This window comes from Streptopelia decaocto (assembly GCF_964273445.1).
Source record: "Streptopelia decaocto genome assembly, chromosome: 9".
NCBI classification, from domain to species: Eukaryota; Metazoa; Chordata; class Aves; order Columbiformes; family Columbidae; genus Streptopelia; species Streptopelia decaocto.
Window position 1 is genome coordinate 9,269,660 of NC_138664.1, and position 18,311 is coordinate 9,287,970.

The following is an 18,311-nucleotide window of genomic DNA, read 5'->3' on the forward strand; positions in this document are numbered from 1 at the left end:
AGATCACCTGTTTAAGCACATCCATGATTAGATCAGTACAATGTCCCATGCTGGCAAAACAAAACCACAAAATGAAACAGTAACACATACATAATGAAAACAGCATTTTCATGACACAGCAGAATTGGATATTCCTGAGAGATCACCCTGAGCTTTAAACACAACACAAGAAAGGATTTCACTGTCTGTGAAGGTGGAATAGGGATGTCTTCTGTTAACACAGCGCAAGTAATAGGACAAATTTAAATAAGAAAAGGAAGATTAGCATTAATTCTTTGGAGAAACAGGCTGTGTGTAGGAAGCCACCGCTGGCCAAAAATACTACTGTCTGTGCTAGGGTAAGAATGGATTTTAAAAACAAATCTTTCAGTTAAGAAAATGTCCTGGAAGATCGTTCCCACCTCTGCTTTCCCTCCCAGCACCGTGACCCACAGCCCCAGCGAGAGCCTTTCCCCTCCTGGCTTCGCTCGCCCCCTCTGCCAGCCCTCCCATCCCAGGTGAGCCACCCCACCTCAACTTGTCGTTTTGATTCTATAAAACAACAATACCATCTTCCTCACTACTGTGGATTTTCACAAAGTAAGCAAGCAACTCTATTTTATACTCTAATTAGCTCCTGCTGCCTTATGCCCCAGCGGCAGTTTACTGGATCTCTGCTGCAGTGTGTGCAATGATTTTTTTTAAAAATTAAAAAAATTTCACTCCTTTTTTGAATAGCACAGAATCACAGAATGTTAGGGATTGGAAGGGACCTCGAAAGATCATCTAGTCCAATCTAGTCCACCTACAGCACGTAAGCCCATCACAGATTAAGGTCTTTATGTCTCCAGAGTCCCTGGTCCGGAGCAAACCTTTCCAGAGGACTGACCCCGAGCTGGAACATCCTGGGGCCTGTGCTGAGCATTATGGCACACAGCGGGGTCTGCGGTCTGGGAACCCGGCCTGAAACAAAACCAGAGCAAAGAAATCCCCTCCCGCAGAACCTCGCTCCTCGGGAGGCACCGTTACATCTCCTCAGAGGGGTCAACGTTCGCAGCTCAACCAGCACGGAGAGGGAAAGCTGCTGTGTTTGGGATGCAAACGCTGCTGAGAGCTCTTCAACCAAAACAAAAGCAGTTTGAAGTGCGCCTGAAGTCACAAACGTTCCTGTTAGAGCTTGGCTGGCACAACTCGGCATGAGCACAAGTCAGCCACCTCAGCACGGCCCTGTGACACCCAAAAAGAAGCTGGTAAAACCAGTCTGTGCTGGGAGAACTCCCGGGGTACTCAGCACTGTACTGTAACAGGCACGTAGACATATAAACACGGCTCAACTATTGCTTGTTTTTGAGTCTTTAAGAAATCTGTCATAGTGAAAGCGAAGCCAAGCTATAAAACTGCACTATACCCTCACTCACAAACAAGGAGGAAAGCTTGAGACATAAATATATAAAATCCATTTCTGTTACTTCATCGCTGTTTCCTTTCCAGCTGACTGCTGCGGCCCTGAATAGAAGCGCTGGCTGGAGCCAAGAACACTGGATATTCGCTGGCGCTTCGCCCTGGGGCCTAAGGGCAGCGCTAAGGAGATACCACAAGCAGCAGAGTAATGCATGTGACATCAGCACAAACAAGGACATGTGATGTTTCTTTTAAGCCGTTCCAGATTTAAAAACCCTACAGAGTTCCCATAAAAGGATTATTTTTTTTTTTCTTTTTAACTGTGTGGGTTCAAAGACCTTGTTTACGTTATATTAAACAACAACAACAAAATCCTTTCCAGTAGACAATGGAAGAATTTACAGGCTGTTAACAGAACCTGAGCAGTTTAATAAAGTGTGTTCCTGACTGGTGGCAAGCGAGCTCAAGGAAGTTGCAGCCACCGTCATGCGGTACAGGAACAGCCAGTGTCTCCCTCATGCATCTTTTGCTCAAAGAACTGAGCAGAAACCGAGAAACTTTTTGCACTGAGACATTGAAATTAAAAAAAAATTTAAAAAAGAAAATAGAAAATCATTACAGCAGCTGCGTTCCATTGGAGTGCGTGTTTGTGCTTTACATCAGGCTCGGTTTGGTGGGGAGAAGCGAAAGGACCTGGACTAGATGATCTCCAGAGGTCCTTCCAGCCCCAACCGTTCTGTGCGTCTGTGACCTCTGCTGCCGATTCACCTCTGCACAGCAGAGCCCCAACAAAGGGCGAATCAGCAACGCGTAAATAGTCTGGTCACCTACAATGCATGTGGAGAAGCAACTTTGCTTCAAAACCAGAGTGGAATTCCAGGCTCCACAACTTTCAGAAGCCCCACGGGAACGCGCTGAGAGCTTCGGCTGTAACAAAGCTCCCTGCCACGCAGCCACCACCTGATGAACGCTGCCCTGACAATGGTGGTACATTAAACCGGAACTCATTGCACAGGACGAGGAGAAAAACAGCAAAGCTGCTCCTGGCACCGTCTTCTTGAACCATCTGTCTTGTTGCATGGTTCTGTCTGTAAAATCATGCAAACTATGCCAAGAGGGTGCAGCATAAACAGAACAGAGTCTCATTTCACCCTGTGTAAGAGTAAAAAGCCTCCAGAAATACCGTCCCCTTTCACAGGGATTTACCACCTCTCCGAACCACAAGACAACCACGGCGTAAAACCCCTTCGCACAAGCATCTGACAGAACCAAGGTGCAGAACAGAACCTCTGCAGTTCGAGTGTCCTTGCTCTCCATCGAAAAGCTGCTGCCTGGCAGCGATGGGGGTTTGCAGAGCACAGCCGCCACCAGCATTACTGGCATTGCGCTCATAGGAACGTCCAGGACCTGCTCGCACCACGTAGCGTTCACGCAGGGGGGGCGACACGAGGCGCGTACGAAAGCTCCTGCGCTGTGGCTGGAGCACGCACGGCTGTGTCAACACTCACATCAGCCGCAAGCTTAAAAATAGCAGATTCTTGTCTCTGTTCTCATCTACGCTTCCCCACGGCAGTTCACCTCCTTCAGCTTTCTGAGGTTTCTGGATGTCAGTATATTCCCTTCTTATACACAAAGGTCATTTCGTGTTCTGCCCATAATTTCAGTCGTTTCCAGGTCAAACTAATTTGAAGAAAAAAGTAGCTCCTTGCTTGCTTTCACCCAGCACCAAGCACAAGTAGTATATTGACCTTCCTGCAGTAGGTGGGCCTTGCTTTCTGGACATCTTGTATCGCAGACCAGTCTCCAGCAGTGCGAATTTGTGCTGTTTAAAAAACACCTTCAACTGGCACAGACATGACAAGAAACTGGTGTTCAAACAGAATCTTTCAGAAACCTGTACAAAATGAGGACCCCATGTTTTACCAAGGACTTGTGAGAGTGCAAATGGGATGGAAGACGGGAAAGAGCAAACCCATTCATACAAAAAACAAAACAAAACAGAGTAACACAAAATAGGTTCTTCGAATGCCCAATGTATGTGCACAGAACAAAGGTGGAGATTATTCCTTGAGCTCCCTACTGTTAGTGCTACAACAGCCTATTTGAATTTCAGCAGACTTGCGTGTCCGTCCTACTACAAAGACAACACAAGCTGAAAGGGAGCTAAAGCAAGTCACAATAACCTTCCAAGGTCAATACATTATTATTATTTTTTTGCATTTTGGACAGAGTCAGGATGTTTTATACACAACTGTATCACCAAAAAAAAAAAAGACACCACCAAACTGGATGTGCTCAAGTTCATCCTTGTTGCTTGTTCTGATGGAGGTAAGTGGCTAAATCGAAAGGAGTATTTTTATTCTGCACCTCTGCTATGTCAAACTAATGTCCTGGTGGCCACACCTAATGCGCGAACAACTTCTTCATTGAAATCAGCACAAAAAAGGCCTTTGCTGCTACACACAGGTACAAAGGTTTGCTCTGCCAGACACGGACCAAGTTATCCCAGCTCACAAGCCCGTTGTCCTGACAGCGGATTCAGCAGGAGCAGCACCCAGCGGGCAGAGCAGGAGGACGGAGAAGGGGCCGCGTGGGCTGCAGTGACGTGCAGCTTCTCGCTGTGACTGCCCTCGTCGCCGTGTCCATACCACACACAGCCCGGGCTAATGGGAAATTCATAACGCTGAATCTCTTGCCGAGTTTGTTCTCAGTGTTAGAGGTGTTTTGTTCCTACGGACTCGGGGAGCTGAGCCCCTCATACACCCTGTTCTTCCCCCATTTCTGCCCGCCCCCCCCTCCATCACACAGCTCTGACCGTGTTAAACACCCTCCAGTCAATCCGACTGCCAGAAATTCTCCACAGCATCGTGGAAGGGAAAGAATGTGAAACTGAGGAATCACATGGCAGCTACACCTCCCCCTGCACACACCACCCACCCCCCTCAAACAACAAAACCCACTGCCTGTCATCTGAAACCAAAGCCAGCGCTCCAGCCAAAAAAGCTCTTTTCCTAAGAATCCCAAGCAGCTGAGGCCCTTAAGTGATTGTATCCCTTCCGTGGGCCTCCAACAAATTTCAATAACTGCAAGACGCAGTATTTCCTTCCCAAAAGCCAGTTCGGGAAGTATATCAAAGTAATAAACTCTGAACAACTGAGAGCGCTGTACACAAAAGCCAGCAGAAGTGTTTCAACAATGTAAAGCGAAAAACTGAAGCCTGCTGCATCGCAGACCCTCCTCTGCTGCACCGCAGACCCTCCTCTGCTGCAAGGCTTTGTATTGATTCTAGAGGCAGGCAAAGGTTCTTCTGCGTACGTACTTCTGTGCTCACAGGAAACTAAACTGTTAGTGGGGGAGATTTGTTTATCTGGATGTAATGAGCGCTGTGACTGAAAGAGCAGATCCAATGCTGCTTCCGACGAAGGAACAATACATTCATTTATCTGTATGCTGAACTAAAAAGTAGAATTCCACAGAGTTTTTGCACAACACATGTCAGCTTATCCTAAGCTCTTCTTTGTCTTTATACTCTAGAAAATTGCTTTAAACAGGAGAGACAAGATTTTGGCGCAAAGTCTACTGCTGTGGCAAATGTCACTTATGAGCTTTTATTAAATCTAAATTTATTCAGGAACACAAAGATTAGGGTTTGTTTCCTTATTAAATAGCCCAAAGTGAAATTCTGGCCACAAGCAAAGTTGTTTTCTGGTATGTCTGATTACTATAAAATACTAGATTTACAGAGACTGTTCAAGCGGCACCTCACATTAGTCACCCTTTTAAAAACCCCTCCTGTGGCAGCCAGGGCAGACACTGATGGGAGCAGAAGAACAAACTGTGCACTGGGAACAGTGGCTACTTGACACTTACAGCATGTCAGGACAATTGTCTGGTTTTTCCAGCAAACCTCCTTCCATCACGAAGCGGAGCACTTGTTCATTGGTCATGCCTTGGTACGGCTGCTCCGCTAACGTGGCGATCTCCCAAAGCACAACACCAAAAGACCTGGAAAACAAATCAGAACTTTAGAAAGCTGTGCAGTCTTTACAGGGGTATTTTTCTTAGATGATGCTCAGAAGCCAGGTGTCTATGGGTACTTTCTTTTACCAAAAAATTTCCATTGCTAAAAAGTATGCAGCTATGGTGACAGTCACATCATCTAGTGTAGGAGCCTTCAAACACCTCTAGTCAATGGAGAGAAACAGGCTCCTAGTTCTAGTGGCTTTTCAGACTGGTCTAAGAAAAGGCTGGTAATGCTACATCTCAATTTTTCACACCATAGTCTATGTGATTACGATTATTCAGTGGTCCAACATTGCCGGGTTACACGGGTTCGGTATAGGTCAGTGAAAAAGCCACCACAAGCTCACTGCACTGACCAGAAGCTGCCTAACTCAGAAAAGGTTTAAGCTGTGAGCTCGCCTGGAAAATCAGCTCCTATCTCATTGTCCTTTACCATGGCTTTGAGTTCAGACTTCAGGTGCCCCGAGAGGTGGGAAGAAGAGTGGAGAGGGAAAGGAAAGGTGCAGGTAAGGAAAAAAAGTTAAGAAAATCTGTTCCTATCTCTGCGCTTCCTGTACAGAGCACCACGGGCTGGACAGACAGCTGATCACAGGAGTCTACAAGAAGATCCGTGTGTGGCTGGGTGAGGGGAATCAAACCTTCTAAGCAGGTAGAGAAGTTGCAGATACTGGTTATTTGAAGTGGGCTTGGCAACTCCCCCCAGAAAGCCAAACATACAGCAAGAAAAAAATCTGTACATTTAAAAAACTAAACTCCAAATCTCCAAGTGGCATCTCTCAGGTACCCCTGATAGCAGCTGAGAAGGCAGTAAGAACTGTGAGCTCTCATTCCAGGGCAAGCAGCTTTTCATCAAAAATACCTGAGGCACACAAATCTGATTCGAAAGCTGCATTCTCCCCTCGCCACCCCAGCAGCACCCCGGGCACCGCGCCTGCCCAGCCACTGACAACACGCCAACCAACCTCTGCTCCCCGGGCACAAACACACTTCTTGGGTCACCACTTCCATTTATCCCTCTGTTTTGGTTTCTTTCCCATTCCAAGTGAAAGGTGCAAAGTAAGGATCAAGGCATGCAACGTACAGCGGCAAGCAAGAAAACCAATTTTTGAGAAAGACATGGAAGAAACGTGAATGTTCTCCAGCTTCTGGAACCAAGGCCCTAATTTGCTGCTTCAATAGCAAAACATTCAAGCCCCCAGGAGAAAGTTGGTTACCCTCCTTTTGGAACATATATGTAATATATATGTTCTTGAAACAGAGCTGCCAGCTCCTTCCAACTAACTACAAAGGACAGAAGTGAAAAAAACAAAGTCTGTCTAATAATAGCAATTGATTACTGCTGAAAAAAGATAAGCATAGCTATGTAATTGGGTAGTTTGGACGTAAGTATTGACACTTTCTAAAAATATCTCAATTTAAAATTAGTTTATTGAGCAGACATGGCTCAAATTGTCTGCCCTGCACTGAAAAGTCATCTACTTTTAGAGCTGCTGTGCAGGAAAAAAAAAGTCTAGATGATGCCTTCTCTTCTGCGGCTAAAATGCTGAGTCAAGCTTAGAGAGAAAAAAAAGCAGCATAGTTTCAATAGGGCATTGTTGTGAAAACAGGAGTCCAATATTATTAGCTGGTTATGGCAGCGCGGTTTTATCTTCCAGTTCTCCAGTGTATCTGAATTGGTTTGCATCTGGAGCCAGAAGCCACAAACAGGCTTGCAATTGTTTGCCTTTCAGGGGAGGGAGGGACAGAGGGTCAGCCCAACATTTTGGTGCCTTTGAAGCTACTTTGATCACTGCAGGAATAATGAGAACAAGTCTTGTGCACCTACTAGTCCTATTCTCATAACAAATCAACTTATGTTGCTCCTTGAAGGCAACTACCAGCTCTGAAAGAATGCAAGATGCTAAAGACGTATTCATAGAAATATGCCCTCACCCTGAACAGCATTACATGAATTTAGAAATGCTCTCCTTCCCTAACTACAACAAAAACAGTCTTGTCTAATTACCTCATTCTTCAGTCTGAGGAGCAATAAAAGAATGAATTGCTAAAATAAAGCTCCACCCTTCAGAATCTCCAGACACTCTTCTGCAGTTTGCCATTTCACCTTACAGCTTATAAATCTTGGGCTCTGACCACTCACACAGTTTTGTCTTTTTGACATTTTGGCTTTTAAAACTGATCTCGAAGAACATGGAACCAGATGTCACAAAGGCAGGAGAAACAATCTCAAACATCTGTTACTGTTTGATGAAAATGAATGGCCCCCCAAACAGCCAAGCTACGCGGTTTTCATGAAGCAGCTTCAAAATCTGAACCAATACAAGGAGTCAGGTAATTCCTCCTGCCATGAAGAGACCTTCAATGCTAGTGTCTGCTCTAAAAGTTACTGAGAAGTAAACCAGAACAATCCTTTTAGCCATAAGCAGATCAAGTAAACGGACACTGATAAACCAAGCTCCACTACATTTGGAAATCAGATTTCAATTTCTGAATCTATAGCTGTGGATACATGGGGCAAACACAAACGTATACGCCTTCGAAACAAACATCACATTCCTCATGCTGAACCAGTGCTTTTGTACCTCAAGACAGTATAGCCAGGTCAACTGAACTTCAGAATAAGTCACTTCTAACAACTAAGATGACCAACCACTCCAAGGAGGAACTGTCTGAAGCACAGATGAGAGCTGGGGACCTGCTCTCCATTTGGCAATTTTTCCCCTCTATGCTTTCGAGTAAAAACCTGACAGATTTTACTCCTGCCCCTCCAAGTTTTCCAACCATATAATCAATAAGCTCCTTTCCTTCTTGTGACTTTTGGCTGCGATCTTTTGCTCAGCCTGTCCTGCTGATAAACTGCAATATTACTTGCTCGATCCTGCTTTGGAGGGAATGGCTGATGAACGCCAAATCTTTTTAATGCTGAAGGCAGAACTCACGTACATACTGCCACAACTAAAGCACTAATTTACCTCTGATGCTTAACCCGGCATCACATCTCTGAGGTTTTTTGGTTTGGATTTAAGTTATGTTTAAACAATAATGTCACTTAGCAGTTACGGGTTAAAAGCAACAAGTGTTGTACATCACCGAGGCCGGACACCTGATCTCTGGTTTGGATACAACAGCTGGACTTAAAAGTTCCTGTTGTGTGGTAAGAACAGGCAGGTCTGGCAGCTCTTCACTCCAGGCTCATTCAGTTCTACATCTGGGGATTTTCTAGTGTTACATTCCAAATTTCTGTCTGCTTTGTGATGCTCTTACAAATCCTAAAAATTCTTTTACTACAGGGGGGAGTGCCAAAAGTGTACCTGCGCTGTTCTGTTAGATAAAAGGCTGATAACGGAGCTTCCCCTTCAACCCAAAGCGGTTATTTTCACCTATTTCTGAGTATGAGAGGTACTGAATTCATAAGTAAGTTACTAGCCGTATGCAAAAAAAAAAATTAAGCAACATTCTGACGCTTTGCTTTTTTCTTGCAACACAATTCCTCTTACAAACCTTTCACTGATTCTAAAATCCTCAAGCTGTTTAAAGAAATTGCAGTTTACTACTAAAATATCATTCCTACTGACTTCTAGACATTTTGAGGCAATCAGCTGCCAATTCTGTAACAGATCAGCAGTAAAAACACCTTGTTAGGAAGGCAGAGAAACCATAAAAGACGGAGTGTAGGTTTTGCCAGTACACGTTCACCTTCTGCCAAGTCCTCCCTACCTATCTGCAAAAGTTTTTTTGGGGGTGTGGGGGGGAATAGTTCCAGACTATTATTTCTGAGAAGTGTATTTTGAAATTTCCTGAATGCCTCTATTAACTTCACAGATACAGCAACTAGGCAACATGCTTTGAAAGAAAAACCTCTTTCTGCATCTTGCGGTATATAAAACAAGCAAAGAGAGCTCCAAATGGAGAAGGATTTACACGAGGGAGAACTCCCAAGAAAAAACCTGCTAGAGTACACAAGCCGTCTGCGGGAAAGTGGAGTTATTTACACAGAAGGTTTTGATAGAAAAGCAGGTCAGCACTATGATCCCTTCTATATTCTTGGCAACTTTTAATGCTTTTCTTGAAGGAGGGCAATTTGAAAAATGACAACTTGCTCTTCCACGTGAAGGTAATGTTTTGCACTGCACAACTGATTTTACAGCCCGCAGCAGGAAACATGCCGCCACCTCCGGTTTTGGAAATTCATTTAATCCTGCTCTAAGAGCAGAATTGAGCATCACAAGTTCTTGATTTTGCAATGGAATTATGAACTAGAAAGCAGAATGCTTCACAGCGGAAAAAGAGAGTTACCTTTGAAGTGACGGGAGAAGCAATACACTTAATTAAGCTACCGACAACAAGAACAGAGGCTAGAAAGAAGAGGGGGTAAAACTGTTTTTCAGAGCCCCTTTTTGGTTACCAGACGTCAGAGTGCGTTGTGAAGACTCCATCTTTCAGTGATTCCGGGGACATCCAGCGCACAGGCAGCAAACCTTTCCCTCCTTTCCGATAATAATCTGTCTCGTAGATATCTCTTGTCATGCCAAAATCTAGAAGGTATAAATGATTTTAGTTTGCATGGTTCTATAATGAACACTTTGCTTTACTATAAACCACTGCAGCCAGCAGAGATTCTAAGTTTTTGTAAAGAATCTGCAATCTGTTACCATGACACTGTTACCAGGCACTTTACCTGCTGCCTTAGGGCTGGTTCGCTTCCCTCCCCCAAAAACCAGGACATCTTTACCACTGACTTCAGTGGACGAGAAGTCTGAATAATTTAAATAATTAATATTAAAAGATCCAGGATTTATGCTCAAGACTTGCAGTAAGCTAAGTCTTCTGAAGGTCATGTAATTCACTAATCTGTCCTAAAATTCAATTATTTTCTTTTCCTTTTAAAGAGCTCCTTTAGTACATACTTAATACTATTGTTTATTATTGTCTTTAAGTAAAGAATCTCACATGTTGAGGCAAATGCTTCTCTCACTTTTTTTTTTCTCTTTCCAAAGGTAATTTCCAATGCTTGTATAATATTCCATCTCAAATGGATTAGGCTATTCATTTAAGACAAACACAGACCAATGTTAAAGACATACTTCGGCTCATATGCATCTCCTTGGCTGTAAATACGTAAGCATTTGCAGGACTCAGACCTAGCAATGCTCATCTCCTGACTCTAACTCAGACTTATTCCAGAACTTTTTCCTCTGCACACCAAACTGCTGGGTCCTGGACTAGCCTATTTAAACCAGTAACTATGTTTGCAGACACTAGCCAAAAAATTAACTAATCAGGTGGCATCAAATCTCTTCACTAATATTAAATGCTGTCTGCTAACACAGCAGACCGAGGGCAAAATCCACTTTATCAATACAGACCTGTAGTTGCCCTGTTTGTTTTTTCCTGGCAAAAGCGGAGTGAAAAGAGGACAGAATTCTTCCAGTTCTCACGGGTGTTATTACCAAGTCTATGGATGTCATTACAACCAGTCTGGGATAAGGAACTGACCATTGATGCTTATCATTCCTTGTCTGCAGGGGACACGGATGCCCTCAGTGATTATGACTAAAAAGCCCATCTGTGCAGCTATTCCATCACTCCCACACACCAGGGTGACTTTACCCGGGCTGAACAGAAAATTCTTTAAAAATGTAATGCAAATAAGAAACAGGACAGTGTAGCATAAAGCTCTTCCTCTAAGATCTACACAGTCTGAGCTGGTATGTTACTGTCAAGATGCTCCCAAACTGCTTCTACATGAAGGGATTTTCATACTGGTACATAAATGAGAACAGTGTGCAGCATATTCCACAAAATGCTTTCGGGGTAACCATGTACCACGTTAAAGGGAAGAAATGCACCATCTTCAGTTCAAAGAATTGCAAAAATATGCTGGTGGGGGGATGAAGAGTAAGGAAATTGGAATGGGAAGGATTCAGGCTGACTTTCCCCGAACCTGCAGAAAATGCACAAAATCCTCCAAAGATTTTATTTCCTAATTAACTCATTCAAAATGAAGTAATTTTTTCTTTCTCCCAAATGACAGGATTACTTACACAAATTATCAAAATAGTTGCATTATGCTCAGAGAAAAAGAATTAGTTTCCTACAGCAGCAGGCTGTTGCCATACGTGTTATTTTAATGTGCACAACTCAAAAACAGCCAAAAGCTTAAAATCATCCTCTCTGGAGAGAAGTCTGAAAAAGACTCTGACACTATTTTGGAAGGATACTGAAGGAAAAAAAGAAGTTGTGTTCTAACAGCAGAGTAGAGGAAAAGCCATTCTGTTGCCTGGAAAGCCGAACTCCAGTTCAGACTGGAAAGCATCCAAATGAATTCAAGCCTTACACTCCACTTCCAAATCAGATATGCTTTAAAATAACCCTTATTCTTTAATCAATAAAACAGGAGGTGGAATGACTTTTGCACATTAACAGAAAAGTGAGTGACACACCAGTGGTAACTACGCCATCCGCCCAGACGACTGCAGCATCTGCACCTCAAATCACAGCTTCGCCAGCTCTTTTTAAACCCACCCAACTGTACCATTTCCCCACTGGAACAGCAGCAAGTAGAGGTATTCCAAGAGTTTCAACTCAACGTTGACTGCTCGCAGATCTTAAATCACAGCAAGCCTTCACAAGGAACATATTTCACTCTGCAGAGATTTAAACTAGCGCTAAGTTTTAAAAGGTCTTTTGAACACCTTTCAAAAAATTAAAACGCCTTCTAAGATGCTGATTTTTCGGGATGATGTTTTTCATTTGTGTCCAAGTCAAGAAAGCGCACCTCCAATTTTCACTGTGAAGTCTTCTGCCACCATGCAGTTTCTCGCAGCGAGATCTCTGTGAACAAATTTGTTGGCGTTGAGGTATGCCATCCCATCGGCAATCTCTCCTGCCATCTGAATCATCTTCTTCAGAGTTGGAGGTGCCTGGCCAGGATTATTCTGAGCAAGATTAAGAAGATACAACAGGTAAGAGGAGAAAAAAAAAAGGTAACTAATTCTACACCAAGTTGTAACTTTTATTTAAATGATAATATTTAAATAAAAACCCCATTATCACAATTCAGCCTGAAATGATCCAGGCTAAACAAAAACTCATGATTATGTACACAACAGCATCTACTTAGTGGGAAAAGTGGCCATATCAAGCTGGGTTACGAACAGAACTCCCACATAGCCCTTTTAAGCCTTTCTATTTTACGGAATACAAGCCAGAAAGTCTTTTTGGTATAAGGACATTATCTTACACCTATGGAGTTTCATATGTGGCAATTTTTGCTGTTAGACTGAGAGCCTACATAGCAGAGTATGCATATTGGCTAAGATACGAGACTTCTCCTTTCCAACAGAGGCAACAGGCAGGATGTACAACGTGAAACCTAACACGCACGCTTCAGCTAGACAATTTTTTGATTAACATCTTGACAAAAAATTAGATTAGACAGGAGATTTCATTTGGATCTGGAAAACAGGGCTCGATAACACAAGAAGGGACCTGACCTACTCCATGCAGCACACGGGGTGTTTGCATTAGCTATCTCACGAAGAAAGGTGTTGCAGATCACAGAGCAGCTCGTGTTTTGTTCTTAGAGCTTAAGGAGAGGGTCAAGGAAGGTTAATTGTCTGCTGCTTCCAACGTGACACTGTTTCGCTCAGGCTGATTCTAACTGAAGAAATAAGAAAACCACCCAGCAAACTCATGACTCACCTCTGTGTCTGGCCTCAATGACCTCAGGTAACTTTTGAGGTCCCCACGTGTCATCAGCTCCATGATAACAAGCGTAGGCTGGCCCTGAGAAACAACACCAAGCAGCCGAACCTGAAAGAGGGAAAACAAACGTTCAATTGCAAATACAGCTAAGCAAACTGTAGTAATCGTTTATTCATGTCAATATATAGCCCCAAACACCCATGAACCTGTGGGAAATGTCTGAAAGTAGATTTGCTTCCACTCCCTGACTCCTGTTTAACAACAATATCATAAAGCTGTACACAGTCGAAGTTCAGATTCCAAATTCCCACCTCAGTCAGTGAAGACATGCCCTGAACACCCTCATGCCAGAAAGCGCTGGGGCTGTACAAATCACGACCTGGTTACGCTTTCATGACTTACCACATGGTGACAATTGAACTCCTTCATCACAGAGGCCTCGTTCAAGAACTCTATCCTCTCACGCATGCTCGCAGACTCATTGACAGTCTTGATGGCCACCCTTGTCTCCGGCTCATCCTTCACCACTCCCTTGGCTATTCCCTCGTACACCATTCCAAAGGAGCCTTGGCCGAGCTCGCGGCACATGGTGATCTTCTCGCGGGGCACCTCCCATTCGTCTGGAACATACACTAAGGACAGAAAGCACAGGCCTCGATGTTCCACTTCTACAAGTGGTACAATACTCACTGCTTTACGGTATCAACTGCCCAGTTTTACTGTAAACAACAGACAACGCTGAGACCTTCCAAGACATGAGCAAACAGCTCATAGTCTTCTCCATACAGAGACAGGTAAACGTTTGACATGCAAATAAATCTTAAAGAAACATGGAGATGGACCTGAAGAGGCCTCACTATGGTACTAACATAATGGGATAGAAATAAGGAACCTCAAAGCACAAAATCAGAGTGGGAAGATGCTTGAATCAATTCTTTAGGTTTGAGTTTTTCTAGGGATCCTCAGTTTTCTAATTCTTCCAGACAGCATCAAACACACTTGATCATCTGTATCAGTTCCGTGTCTGCTGTATTCTCTATTAACAGATTGATTTTATGAGTAGAGGGAACGAGACTCTCTGATCTAGTAGGCTCTCTGTATGAAATTATTCTGATCACTTGCACACACACTGTTGCACCAGGAAGGAAAAGAACTTGCTGCTGCTGCAAGTCTTTGATCTGAGGCAGACGAGAGATCTCCGAAGGTGACTGCCAGCACCACCCCGGGCAAGATGACATCTGAGCAGTCACCAATGCTGCTGTCTGTCAGTCACCACAGGAGGGGACAGTTGTGTCACGTGCTCTGACCGGGCAAAACGACGGGATGCAAAAATAGAGGATTATAGCATGAACATTGACAGATAGGTCTTATCTACACTACAGATACTGAAAGAAACAATTATGGATTACATTAAACATCCATGCTCAGTTTAACACAAAATTTCTGCATGTGATATGTCTGGAAGCCCACAAAGATGGCTTTTCTCTTTCTCCAACTGTGAAAAGTTGTTGGAGAGTTTTATTGGGATGGGAAGCAAGGAGACAGTATTGTTTTCTGTAAATGTTACTATTTCTCACATGAGAAGTACATAGAGACAAACAGTGGGTTTGTTCCAACGGGTCAGAATAGGGCAAACATGAAAGACAACGAACTGATGAATTCTTTCATTCCAGTGAAAACATCACTGGATGAGTAGACGATAATCTGAAAGTGAAACTCATGCATCCAAATCTGCCTCAGCTGAATAAACTACAGGAAAGATTTAAAAAACTTCTTGGTTTCAACACACAGGTGACACTTATGTATCATCAATGATGGACTCCATAGCTACGCTAATGAACCAAAGAGAGAATGTGGTTTTACAACATCCCTTTTAGAGTTTCATACCTTTCAAAGTCAGACACAAACAGAACAAACTGAAGGAAAAGCATGAGAAGTGCAAGGCCACACTTACCGTCTGAAGCACTGAAGTACTCGGGGTTCACAGAAGCGTACAGAACTCCATTGCCCAGTCTGTCACTGTTCCTGTCAAAATATTGTTTCTTTTTTTTATCTTTAAAACTAGGTAAATTTCTACAGTTTTCCCACCATTTGCTCAATGACAGAATATTATTTACTGGATGTGAAAAGCCCTTCAGACAAACAAAGGGGACAAACCAAGTTCTGACTCTAACTCACATAATCAATGGGACAGCCCAGAGCGGCCTTCCCAGGAAACCTGCAGTCTTGTCTGTACCAAATCAGCACCAAAACAGTGTAAACACAAGATACTTTTAGCTGCTGGGTAAACTCCTGTGGCTGATACTTGAACACCATCTGCTCTATTGCAGGGAAGAGAGATCTAGCAAACGCCAAGATTGTTTTTAATGGGGAATTCCATTCAACTATTTTATAAAGCTTTTCTATTGTTTAATTTTAAACGCACACCCCACTTCCCCCCTGCCCAGTTTTACTGGGGTGATTTTCGGAGTAAGACATTTATCCAGCACTGAGGGAGCTCTCGCAGGTGACCGGCTGTACAAGTGGGATTATCAATCAGCCTCTCAGAAAAACAAAGACAGTACATTCTTGTGGGCTGGAACAACACTTTGAAGAAGGATAAGTTATCAGGTGTTCCAGCAAAGAGAAGTCAAGGTAGGCCAGGCAGGTGGTGTCCCTCACTAGATGCAAAGCCCTTTCTGGAGTGCTTGAGGAGAACTGGCACTACAGCCTGCACACAAATCAACTGGAGCTGGAAACAGTGAGATGCTCAATGAGCATCATTTATATGAGAGTAATGAAAAACCTCCATGCCTAGAAAGTTGCAATGCTGAGTATTTGTACTGACTTGTATTAAGTTCTCATTATGTAACTCAAATAAATAAATAAAAAAATCACTAGTTACAAAAAACCAAAAACCTGAGGAAAACAAATCAGTCAAACAGTCCCCTAGACTGCTCTGCCCAGGATGTAATTTTTAAAGTAGATATAAAGACTTCAAAAAAAACTCTAGAATTTGCAAGAAATCAAATTAACCTAAACAGAACTAAGTTTCCATTATTTGTATTGATGCATATTTCAGTGAAAGCTTCTGATTACACAGGTTCAGTGTCTGCCACCATTGTCCCAGTGGGTATGTTCTGACAACCCTTTCTCTTCCCTCTCAAACACGACACTGTAATAAAAAGCCTCTTCATATCTCAAGCAGCAGCCAGATTCTTGCTGGTAACTCTAAACCACCTCCTTTCACACACCAACAACACAGAATCCACTTCAGCTTCAAGTCCTCTGAATGCCATTTCCCTTTTTAATTTCTAACTTGCTCCATGGGCACAGATCTGAAAATAAACATTCCTCTCCTGCAGTTTGAGCCACAAGCATATACAACTCACCTCTTTTTGTTGAAGACATACAGCATTATCAGTAACCCCCCAATGATGAGCAGGAAAGCAATAGGGAGCACAATTATCAAGTGCAGGAAGTTTCCATAGTTTGCTGCTGCAACCAACAAGAAAACAATTGTATCAGGGTTTCTATAAAATCCCCATTAACAAAGAAACATTCAAAACCTACTCAGTATATTTCCATACAGGGGACAAATCAAAGTTCTCATTTTCTTGTCTGATGTGGAAAAATGTACTCAGAAACACCCCCTGACTCAAGTTGAGTGGAACAAGAATACAGACAGTGAAAAGCATTAATTTTGTACAGAACAGTGTCTGTCTTGGGTTTGTTTTCACAAGTTATGCTTAAGGACTTACATTCCTTACAGGCAATTGTTCATTTGTATATTCACTTTCTTTTTTCCACCTTCTGTTCACCTTCCAATTGCTTACACTTATATTAAAAATATACACACACTGCAATTTAATTCAAGTTCTTCGAAGTCCAGCAATTAGAAAACCAAAAAAGAATAAAAGATGGAGTTCCAGACTTCTGTGGATACATCTGCTCTACAACTAAATACAACGTTCCTGAGAAGGTCTCTGTGGACACTGTGGTGAGTGTCATCCAAAATATGAATTATTCCCACTGTCAGGACCAGCATCACCCTTTGATCAGGATGTTATCGTTATCAAATGTCACTTGGAAGAGGTCACATAAAAAAAAACCTTGATATTTTAATAAAACCTGCCAGTCAAAAATCTAAACCAATTGTTTGTTTCTTGTATTATTCTGCAATTTAAAGCAGGTTTGCCTTATTGCCACTGGTTTTGTACAATCCAACATTCCATGCTGTTACAGCCAGCATGACATTCCCAACAGAGTTGTAGCTCACAGGAAGCCACAGAAGCGTGTTCTACACACCCATCACCTGGTTGTACCTCTCATATTCATACAATGCATGCAAGAAAAGGACCACATCTCAGATGCACCTCCTGGTTGTCAAAAAATGGAACAGAGAAGTTGCCAAATAAGATGAGTGTTCAGAGTACAGGAGAGAGGCTCCTATGCCTAGTTACATGTGTAAACATCAGGAATTATTTAAAAGACAATAGTCTCCCACTTTGACAAAGACAACAAACAATTGTCTTACATTTGGGTTGCACGTAGAAAGAGACTGGCTCGGTCCAGGACCCGTTTCCAGCTAACGAAGTGGCCTGAACTCTGGCAGAATAGTTTCCAGGGTTCAGATGAGTTAGTTTAGCTCCTCCAAGCTTCTTGTATTCCTGTCTGGAAACACATTCCCGCTTCTCCTAGAAGAAAAAAGCAATTTACAGTTTGTGTTAATATCTTCACATTCCTACAGTCTTGAGCAAACCACATGGCTGCAGGATAAGCTAAGTTTTAGATCTAAAAGTCTCATCTGATCAGTTTTTCTTCAGACATCTGAAGGAGAGACGTGGAGTTCAAAAACTGTCAAAATAAACAAAACAAAGGAATGGCACGCTGGTCATTTGTGAGTGTTTGAAATCACAATTTCTATTATGGCCTGCAGCACTGCACAGAAGCAGTTAAGAAAGATCCCACTTCGTATGCAATTAAAGTTACAAGTAGTAATTTTTAACAGAGAAATGTCAGATCCTCACCTCTCCATGCTGCCCATATTTGATTTCATACATGAGTATCAGCCCATTTGGATTTGCGGGCTCTGACCACTTCAGGTAGACGGTATTTTCTTCTTTTGCTTCCCATGCTACCGTTCCCGGAATGTTATCTGCTCCCTCTGTAAAATATTTACAAGTGATGTGAGAACAACACCTATTACTGAAACTTCAGCA

At 42.9% G+C, this 18,311-nt stretch overlaps 1 protein-coding gene across 3 annotated transcripts in view; it reads right to left on the minus strand.

Moving 5' to 3' along the window:
* Window positions 1-18,311, minus strand: part of IGF1R (insulin like growth factor 1 receptor) — a 167,783-nt gene that overhangs the window by 8,167 nt on the left and 141,305 nt on the right. For 2 of the 3 annotated variants that reach the window (XM_082060536.1, XM_082060535.1), the window contains exons 12-20: window positions 18,120-18,256; window positions 17,627-17,786; window positions 16,482-16,587; window positions 15,065-15,135; window positions 13,513-13,742; window positions 13,108-13,218; window positions 12,182-12,341; window positions 9,809-9,938; window positions 5,251-5,385 (exon numbers count right to left, since the gene is read on the minus strand). In XM_082060536.1, the coding sequence (XP_081916662.1) occupies window positions 5,251-5,385; window positions 9,809-9,938; window positions 12,182-12,341; window positions 13,108-13,218; window positions 13,513-13,742; window positions 15,065-15,135; window positions 16,482-16,587; window positions 17,627-17,786; window positions 18,120-18,256 (1,240 nt within the window). The remainder of the gene's footprint in view (window positions 1-5,250; window positions 5,386-9,808; window positions 9,939-12,181; window positions 12,342-13,107; window positions 13,219-13,512; window positions 13,743-15,064; window positions 15,136-16,481; window positions 16,588-17,626; window positions 17,787-18,119; window positions 18,257-18,311) is intronic. The other variant, XM_082060537.1, reaches the window with a different exon arrangement.